The sequence below is a fragment of the Drosophila bipectinata genome, chromosome XR, assembly GCF_030179905.1.
Source record: "Drosophila bipectinata strain 14024-0381.07 chromosome XR, DbipHiC1v2, whole genome shotgun sequence".
NCBI classification, from domain to species: Eukaryota; Metazoa; Arthropoda; class Insecta; order Diptera; family Drosophilidae; genus Drosophila; species Drosophila bipectinata.
The window spans coordinates 21,045,624-21,055,820 of record NC_091735.1 but is presented as its reverse complement, the minus strand read 5'-3'; the positions used below and the strand labels follow the sequence as shown (position 1 = coordinate 21,055,820).

Below are 10,197 nucleotides of genomic sequence, written 5' to 3'. Positions count from 1 at the left end.
TGCTTCCCAAGGATCTGGATGAGCCAAGGACGACCAGCCGGAAGCCAAATCCTTGCCATTTTCAGCTAATGAGTCGGGCATAAATTTTCCCACCCACTTTCCTCCGGACATCCTTCAGCTATCCTGCCCGTCAGTCAGACAGTCAGGACGCTGGATTGGAGTTCCATTAATAACGGCATGGAAAGGGAAGCTGGCCAGCTTAGTCCTGTTTGGAAACAGGATAAATCAATTGCCACTTCGAGGACAGCAAATGAATTGCACGAAACCACAGCGATGGCCGTGTGGCCGAGTGTATTTTGTGGCATTTTTGCTGATTGATGGAACTTCATTCCGCCGCCCATGCCGCCCATCACTCACGACCCTGCCGGGATCTGGCCTAATTGCTGATGCCGTTGGAGATGCAAAATCCAAAATCCAAAAGTCCCCACAAACCCCACAAGCCCCAAAGTCCCTGTCGGAGCCCATTTTCAAAGTGCATCACCAAGTTGTGATGTCAGTTTTCAGTTCAAACACAAACAAGAATGGGGGCTACAAAGTAGAGTGATAGTTTTCTTTACTATATACTTTTACTATACTATTATACTTATTAAAACATTATACTTTTTTCTTTACAGTATAGTAAATAGAGTATTACTTTCTTCACTTACTTAAAACCATATAGTTTATATTTTTATATAAATTATTATTTATTGATTGAAAAATTATTTTCATTTTGAAAATAAGAAAAGTATCATTTTCTTAGTTTTAAAAAAAAAATAATATGCAGATTCTACATCTTAGAAATGGTAAACTAAACTGCATAATATGTATCAAGAATTTATTTTGTAAGTAAAACCAAGAACAAAAAGGATCAATAACAGAAATTATTATTCAGCTTAACGCCTTAAAAAAGGACAATATTATAGGAACTTCCAGGAAAGAGAAGCTCACTTCTGTCGCGTTGTTCGAGCTACGTGACAATTACAATGGCTATTACACGTAATGAGCAAAACCACTGGCCACTGGCAACTGGCAGGAATTCGGTCCACTATTCAATAACCGAATTTTAACCAGATCATGGCCAACTGGCATCGGCCAAGTCACGTACACGGCCCAGAAGCCCCGATCAGAGTGACAAATTCGCAATAAAGCCGTAAGACCGAAAGACATGCACCCCCCTCCTGGATATGCCAGGAAATTTATAAAGTATTTATTTTTACGCCAGGAGGGTTGTAAATCGCAGATGACGGAGCCAAGCAGCTACTAAATTGCTCCTGGACAACTTTATTGATTAACTCGAATTGCGGGACAAATGGCTAATGGCAAATGGCTAAAACGTACGTCTCCAGCGGCGATGGATTTCTGCTCGTTTTGCCACCAAAATGACAATTCCATGAAAAAGATTGTTTTCTTTTCTTATATATACATTTTTTTTTTGGTCTTAGCCATCTGTAAAAGATTACGGTAAACGTAAGCCGATTTATTAACTAAATACAGAATATGGCCAGCAGATGTTTCGCCACCTACATACTTTTCGGCTCAACAGGGATTTGCTGCCAGTCTAGCCATAACACTGAGGCTCTCATCTTGTAAGAATTTTATCTAATCATTCTTAGCCTTTTAAAGACTAAAATGGCTAATGCCTTTCGTATCAGTGTAAATTATTACTCAATCAATATTTACCAAAAATATTTATTTTCGAAATTAAAAAGAAAGAAACACACATAAGCACACTCAACGGCCATTGGTGCGTATGCGTGATATTTTAAGCTGCTGGATTACCTGATAGAGAAAGGGTATTCCATATTCTAAGATTTTAAAGGCGTTGACCAAGTTATGGAATCTATTATTCTAGGCTTTAACTAGTATGCTGACAAAAGTGTTGCAAGAAATAAAAGCTCGTGTGTTGGGAAGCATGCATAGTGTTGCTGCAACATTTGTTGCTCCCTGCAGCAAGTGCGATTTTTTGCTTTCTGACCTCTTATTAAAACCTTAAATCTTACATTTCGATTACCGCAGCCTCTTTTGGATCGCAGCCTCTTGCACACCAGAATCTAGGATTTACTCCAAACATAAATGTCGTATTTTTGATCCGAAAGAAAGAGGGACTTCCGTAAAACTGTTTTATAGATAAATGGTTAGGTTTTTCTTAATTTACAAAAATTCATAGAAATCGGTAGAGCTTATGCGAAAAGTTTGCCAACTGTTGGGTTCTTTGTAGACACTTTTTATAAAAAACAGTCCCCACAAAAGATACTTCAGCATTCATAAAATCTTCATAAAATTCAGTATTTTGGCTTTGTTTCTCCTCTTTGAAACTCCATCATATTTCTCCTCCTTATTTTTCGAGCAATGAAACAAAAACAAAACATTAAATGTTTTCAAATAAACAAAAAATAAAAATTGTTTTCGGTAGCTTCTTTAAATATTATCAAATTAATTGGAGTACAGTTTAAATCTCATTCGAAAAAGATAATTATATTTAATATATTTTTTATAATATTTCTTAAAATTCCAAAAAAAAGGCTGTTGGTTTTCTCTAGTCTTGTCTTCGGATCATCATTTGAATAATACGATTTTCAAAGAAGACATTATTTCTATAAAATAAAGATTGTATTGATTATTTCATAATAAAAGGAAGTATTTAGAGTACACACCTAGAATCGAACCACCAGCCAACAAGTTTTTCCTGTGCCCAATTATGATCAGGATCTCCATCCTCATCCCGATCAAAGGTGGAAAATTTGGTTCCCTGCGTAAAGCCCAGCTGTAGGTTTCCAGTGCACTCGCCAATATTTTTTACCATATACCCTTCGCTTTGATTGCCCAAGACAAAGTTGTTGCACTTTCCCTGGAATGGAGCTGCAATCAACTCATTTTTCGTTTTGGAGGCCTTCCATTCATCAGATGGTGCAATTTTTCCAGGCCGATAAAGAAATTTTTGATTAAATTCTCTCGATCTCCAAATCCTTTAGCATACTCCTCATACTTGCGATTAAACATACTTGAATAAAAATATTTCTGATAAACCACAATCCACCCAGATCCAATGTCCTTGTTTGAGTGACAAGCCACTTTGAACGGATCTAAGCCTGGGATGTGTATTTCTTGGAGAATTTTGCGTTTATTTTGAAATTGTGGACAACGATCTGGAGGAGCTAGAACATGAAATGTTTTCTTTTTTATTGGTTTCTTTTTTATTAACTTACCTATGGTTTGTGTTTTTGACTCCATCTGATTACGAGTACTATCCAGGTGATTTGTGAAAATTTCTCCAGTTTTTACTTCCACTTTTTCTGTTATATTATTATTCAAAGTATGTCCTTCTAGCTTTTTATTTTGTGTCTTCGAGGTCGCCTGATTATTATTAATCGTATCTTGAGTTTTTGAAATTTCTCCATTTTTTACTATTTCTCCCAATTTGGCTATATCTTCACGGAATTGATCAGTTAAAATTCCAAGCTCACTTTTTTCTTTTAGGTCACTAATTTTTTCGTTTAGAAGATGAATTTGTAAATTTTTTTGATCAATTATAGCTTTAAGATAGTCTACTTCCAGACTCTTAGATTGCAATTTCTCGTACTTGTTTTGCAAGTCCGAATATCTATCCTTTAGGTCTGAGTAATCGTTTTGGAGCTGTGTGGTCTGCAAATCCTTTTTCTGACATTTTTCAAAGTATCTTAACAGTGGCTTAACAATTGGGTAACAAACAGAAGCACATTCGTCCTCCTGCTCTTCAGTTAGGTAGCACGACTGTGGAATTTGAATTTTAATTAATTTTTTAAACAAAAACTTTTTTAATAAAAAATAAAAACTTTTACCTCTTCCGATCCCAGGGAGGCGGAAAGGAAACATATTGCAGAAAGGAGGACCACCGGACGGATCATTTTCTATTTTTGTATTTGAACAAACTCTCGTCTTAACGAGTCACTGGGAGAATTTTAACTGATGCTCCGAAACTCATTTCGAGACCCGACTTTTTTAATCTTCCTTGATCTTGAGCTTGAGCTTGAGGGTTTCTGATAAGAATATACGTATTGGGACTATAAGTGCTCATCTTTTAAAAAGTCAATTTATTCCACAAACAGCATACAGATGTGATGTCATAGGTCAGAAAACATTTTATTAGCATCAAGAATTGGTTTATATAGTCTTCTTGACGTATATAATTGGGCTGGTTGTTTATAAGTATATATTATTCAAATATATATACATTTGGGAAAATTATTTTTCAATTTATTTAAATCACGTAAAGGTCGCCTTATGTTTGGCAATTAAATTTTAAATGTGTGTATCAAGTTTTTAACTAAATTAATACATAGCGAAGCATTCGATCGAGTATATGTACATTTTACTGTATAAATTATTATTTACTTAAATATTTATTATTAGCAGAAGTAAGCAAACTTTAACTTTGATTCTAAAACAACTATACAAAATTTAAAAGTCTTATCAGCTAGTTGTTTTACGTTCTTTACGTTCCATTCTTTCCTTTACGTTCCAGTAAGTTTTGAAATACATAAAATACATATTGTTTAAGATGAAGACATCGTTGTGAACCATATATGTAGGCCTCTACGGCATTTTTGAAAAAGATACCATAAGAAAGAATTTACAAAAAATTCAAACAAAAAATTCTGCCTCGAGATTCTACTGAAGTCTTATAGGAAATTATGTAGAAATCGTTTAAAATTTAAAGTATTTGACTTAACCATCGGGTAAAAATTGACAAAGATATAGACAACGCTGTGGGGTATATAGGCCTCTACCTCATTTATCAAAAGGATCCCATGAGAAATCTTGAAAAAAAACAGAATTAAGCTTCTAATTTACCTTCTAAATTCAACCCATAACCACACCAATAATTAAAAAAGTTTATACATTTTCATACGTTCATTTATAATTTTTTTTAAATACTTTTTTTTTTTTAATTAATACCTGAATTTTATAAAATAATTTAACGAAATATGACTATGACTGTATGACTGCAACTTTTTCGGTAGCAAGTAATCCAGCTTTGGCAGCGGCTTGGAAATGAGAGTTAAGTTGAATGAAACGCCGACATCTGAGTATATAGAGTCTTGTCAATGAAGTCTTGAAAAATTAAGCAAGTCTTGAGATTCATAGTTCAAAAATATGGACTTTGATGAAAAAATTAAATCCGCCGGGTAGAGTAGCCGAGTAGAGTAGCAGAGTAGAGTAGCAGATTGGAGTGGCAGAGTAGAGTGGCAGTAACTATCAAATGCAAGTCGGCTTTAATTAGAAGCTCAAATCTTCTCAGATCCAAATCCGCCGTTCAGTCAGCCATCCATATAAACAATAATTTTTTTTTATATTTTTGCCATCGAGTTGTCACATAAACGAAACATCGAAAGAGCACAATTTTAAAGTCCTTGCGACACCAACTTGGACTATTTTCTATAATTGGTAAAAAAAAAACAATTTAAAAATAATTAATGGATAAGATGGAAAGGCAATTGGAAAACCACTTGTACCAACAAAAAATTTGGCCAGCAAGTATAACTACTATAGTTATAGCGACTAACTACTAGTGAATTATCTCATAATTATAGTTATACTAATAACTGTTTAGATAAGTTAGAAGAATCAATTAGAATCCAAATCACACCCAAAATCAGTACTCACCTATAAAATATATAAATTTAAATACGTAAGTCCAGAAAATATTTCTCTAAAGGGACATTCATGTCTAGATTACTGGGCGGCTTGAATGTCTCGCTTCTAAAAGCAAACGCCACGGCTTGTTCGCCCACCGACATTCCTTGGATTAGCCGCGCTCGAAGCTTCACCTTTGCCCTCTGTTCCCTCAAGTGGACGAGTCGCTGATCGCGATGCTTCTGGTGAGCTCCCTTCTCCATCTTCAGATCAGGCAGCTCCTCGCCAATGGAGCGGTTCTGGTGGAACATTTTCGAGCGACTATTCGCCCGATTAATCGCAACGATCTGGCGATTTTTATCCCTCAGAGTCTCTGATTTCATTGTAGTTTTTAGGTACATTTCGTACATTTTTCAAATGTTTTAAGTTTTTTTTATTTTGAGAGAGTTTTTTTTGTGATGTTTGCAGCTGGATAGTATTTTGTTGAATGAGGTTTCTGTCAAACTCCATTTGCAATGTCCATATTTCATTTTGATTCGAATGTCATAACCAATGTGATCCCAAATTTTATGTAAGCTAGAAAAAAATAGGTTCTTGAACTATAATACGAATTACGTAGATTTTTTGCCTGAAATTCGTTTTTAAGCTTCCTTAGTATTCAATTTAAATTAAAATTACGAAATTTTTGACACCTTTTTTGTCGAAGTCTACCAACGAAAAATAAATAAATATTTATAATTCATCCACATGCTATCTTCTTAAAAGTTTTCTCTACTTGAGAAAATAATAATTATAATAAAACAGTTTAAGTTCTCTTCGTGACAAAATTCTAAATTCTAATAAAGCGCCTTTTTTAATCGCGCAAGAAAGTCATGGATAGGTGCACTTGGGTACCAGATAAAACTCCTATGGCCTATCACGATTCAGCCAAAAAACAAAGAAACCTAACTTGGGGCGAAGCTGTAGTTATGTGTTTTGGACAAAATTGACCTATCCTTATCAGTAGAATCAGAAGAATTTAGTACACTGTGAATTTATTTAAAAATTCCAAGCTTGTATCTGCATTATTATGAATGGAATAGCACATTTCCGATTGTTGAAACTCGGCAGATCGGATGAGCAAAAGTAGCATCCAATTCCAAACCGTCTAACTTAAAAAGTACTAATGTTATGGCATTGCCAATTATTTTGATTTATTATATATGACTTATATAGTACTTCGTGCAAAGAAGAGAACCAACTCTGATTGCACTAGCCACCGATTAACATAGTACTGAATAATACAAGAAGAATACCTCAGATAGAAGCCCTATGTGTAAATGTAGTGTCAAGCTTCACAGCCTAAAATAAAAATAAATAAAAGATATATGAAACAATGCGTGATCTCAAAGGCTACCTTTAAAAGTAAAATGAATCAAATTGTTAGAGCCAATTAATAAATCTTAGCAACGAAGAATTGCATGCTTCTTAATTTATAACTTTTTTAACGTAAGGTTGAGGAGTTTCAACCAATTTTAGAACAAAAGTTACTCCCATTTCAGTCCCCAATATGGAGTACATAAGGACCGCATACAATCCGTACAAAAGAATTTCTTAACTTTTTCTTTTAGAGGTTTAAACTGGGATGCAAATCTTCTTTTTTATAAGCATACCTTGCTTAACAAATCGTAGGAAAATGCTCGGTGTAGTTTTTCTGCATAACCTAATTAATGGGGATATAGATAGCCAGCATTTACTAACATGCTTAAATTTTAACATTCCTAATAGAAGGACTAGTCCTCTATTTCTTAGCTATTGTAGTTCGAAATATGCGCAGCACGACCCTTTTAGGGTCTTATGTTCGAACTACAATGGTCTCTACTCTATAACATCTCTCTCCTGTCCTTCAAATTTAAGGTGTAGAATTTTAAATTTCCTTACAAACTCCTCCTAGCTTAACAAATTACAACTAGCTTAATATATACTAATTATTCGTTTCTCGAGCGCCCCTAGGTCGTCTGGGCCTCTAAGCTTTATGATGAATACAGAAATGGTAGCTAATGATCTAATTGGTGCACGAGCCATTTCAAAATTCTGAAAGAAGAGGAATGGCTGTCAACCGGCGCCTATTCATGAGTAGATTGTGAAATATTTGGAAGAGACTTAATGAGTACAGGGTATTTAACTCTTCAATACATTATATGGTAGAGATATATGTATATCCGACATATCAAAAAACAAATCTCTAATCAAAATCGACATCTAATCAAAATAAAAAAAAAATTGATTACGCATTAAGGCATTGACTATTAATGTACATCATTCGTTTTCCGATTAAGCTTTTGCTTATTTAAAAAAGATTTTTCTTCTGAAAACACCTTAATTTTACATTCGAAAAAGTAGATTCCGCCATTTTCACGTTTCGTTTTGGTTGTTTGTGTATCGAATTCGATAGGTTTCTCGATAAACTTGATAATCTTCTAAAATTTTCAATTTTTTCCTAGACATTACAGGGACCTCTACAAAGTAACACTATAAGAACAAGCAAAAAACTTTAAAAATATAAAAAAAAAAATTGCTGTGGACCTTATAGGCCTCTACCGGATTTTTGAAAAGGAAACCATGAGAAAGAATTTTCAAAAATTTAAACCAAAAATTCTGCCTCGAGATTCTATTGAAGTTTTTTAGGAAATTATGTAGAAATCGTTTAAAGTATTCTACTTAACCATCGGGTAAAAATGATATGAATAAATGACAATGAAAGACAACGCTGTGGGGCATATACATACATATGTAGGCCTCCACCTCATTTATCAAAAGGATCCCATGAGAAATGTTATAAAAAAACAGAAGGAAGCTTCTAATTTACCTTCTAAATTCAACCCATAACCACACCAATAATTAAAACAGTTTATACATTTTCTTACGTTCATTTATAATTTTTTTTAAATACTTTTTTTTTTTTTAATTAATACCTGAATTTTATAAAATAATTTAACCAAGTTAGACGTATGACTGCAACTTTTTCGGTAGCAAGTAATCCAGCTTTGGCAGCGGCTTGGAAATGAGAGTTAAGTTGAATAAAACGCCGACATCTGAGTATATAGAGTCTTGTCAATGAAATCTTGAAAAATTAAGCAAGTCTTGAGATTCCTAGTTCAAAAATATGGACTTTGATGAAAAAATTAAATCCGCCGGGTAGAGTAGCCGAGTAGAGTAGCAGAGTAGAGTAGCAGATTGGAGTGGCAGAGTAGAGTGGCAGTAACTATCAAATGCAAGTCGGCTATAATTAGAAGCTCAAATCGTCTCAGATCCGAATCCGCCGTTCAGTCAGCCATCCATATAAACAATAATTTTTTTTTATATTTTTGCCATCGAGTTGTCACATAAACGAAACATCGAAAGAGCACAATTTTAAAGTCCTTGCGACACCAACTTGGACTATTTTCTATAATTGGTAAAAAAAAAACAATTTAAAAATAATTAATGGATAAGATGGAAAGGCAATTGGAAAACCACTTGTACCAACAAAAAATTTGGCCAGCAAGTATAACTACTATAGTTATAGCGACTAACTACTAGTGAATTATCTCATAATTATAGTTATACTAATAACTGTTTAGATAAGTTAGAAGAATCAATTAGAATCCAAATCACACCCAAAATCAGTACTCACCTATAAAATATATAAATTTAAATACGTAAGTCCAGAAAATATTTCTCTAAAGGGACATTCATGTCTAGATTACTGGGCGGCTTGAATGTCTCGCTTCTAAAAGCAAACGCCACGGCTTGTTCGCCCACCGACATTCCTTGGATTAGCCGCGCTCGAAGCTTCACCTTTGCCCTCTGTTCCCTCAAGTGGACGAGTCGCTGATCGCGATGCTTCTGGTGAGCTCCCTTCTCCATCTTCAGATCAGGCAGCTCCTCGCCAATGGAGCGGTTCTGGTGGAACATTTTCGAGCGACTATTCGCCCGATTAATCGCAACGATCTGGCGATTTTTATCCCTCAGAGTCTCCGATTTCATTGTTGTTTTTAGGTACATTTTTTCGTAAAATGTTTCGTACATTTTTCAAATGTTTTAAGTTTTTTTTATTTTGAGAGAGTTTTTTTGTGATGTTTGCAGCTGGATAGTATTTTGTTGAATGAGGTTTCTGTCAAACTCCATTTGCAATGTCCATATTTCATTTTGATCCGAATGTCATAACCAATGTGATCCCAAATTTTATGTATCCTTTCAAATCTTTTGTTTTTACGAACTTTTTGACACCTTTTTTTCGAAGACTACCAAAGTAAAATAAGTAAATATTGTAATTAAACCAATTCTGGTAGCCAATCAAATGTTTTCTGACTTTCGACATCACTGCGTCTTAGGAATATTTTGACTTTTTAATAGATGAGCGACCACAGTCTTAATTTTGTAGGCTGCACTCGCATGAAGACTGATCTTTTTATCACAGCCCCTCAAGCTCAAGCTCGAGGCTGATTAAAAAAGCTGGAGCCATGAGTTTAAAAGCATAAGTTTAAATTCTTCAAGTGTCTTACAAAAAATTGAAACCAGTCAAATCAAACCAGATCCTACCAGTGGTCCTTATCGCTGCTTTTTTTTCATTTCGGGCTC

General features: G+C 34.5%; 1 protein-coding gene and 2 long non-coding RNA genes across 3 annotated transcripts; 1 reads left to right on the top strand and 2 right to left on the bottom strand.

Annotated features, from left to right (window-relative positions):
• Positions 1-2,450: 2,450 nt before the first annotated feature.
• LOC108127159 (uncharacterized) lies at positions 2,451-3,890 on the bottom strand. The gene is made up of 4 exons (XR_011441806.1): positions 3,801-3,890; positions 3,189-3,732; positions 2,637-3,128; positions 2,451-2,576 (listed from the first exon to the last, which is right to left on the bottom strand). It is a non-coding gene; the product is annotated as an uncharacterized lncRNA (long non-coding RNA).
• Positions 3,891-5,191: 1,301 nt separating this feature from the next.
• Positions 5,192-6,094, bottom strand: LOC122321916 (uncharacterized). Its single transcript, XM_043212995.2, has 2 exons — positions 5,626-6,094; positions 5,192-5,397 (listed from the first exon to the last, which is right to left on the bottom strand). Exon 1 carries the CDS (start codon positions 6,003-6,005, stop codon positions 5,643-5,645), a length of 363 nt encoding a protein of 120 aa, XP_043068930.1. The 5' UTR covers positions 6,006-6,094; the 3' UTR covers positions 5,192-5,397; positions 5,626-5,642.
• Positions 6,095-9,751: 3,657 nt separating this feature from the next.
• Positions 9,752-10,112, top strand: LOC138925589 (uncharacterized). The gene is made up of 2 exons (XR_011441833.1): positions 9,752-9,877; positions 9,951-10,112. It is a non-coding gene; the product is annotated as an uncharacterized lncRNA (long non-coding RNA).
• The last annotated feature ends 85 nt before the right edge of the window (positions 10,113-10,197 follow it).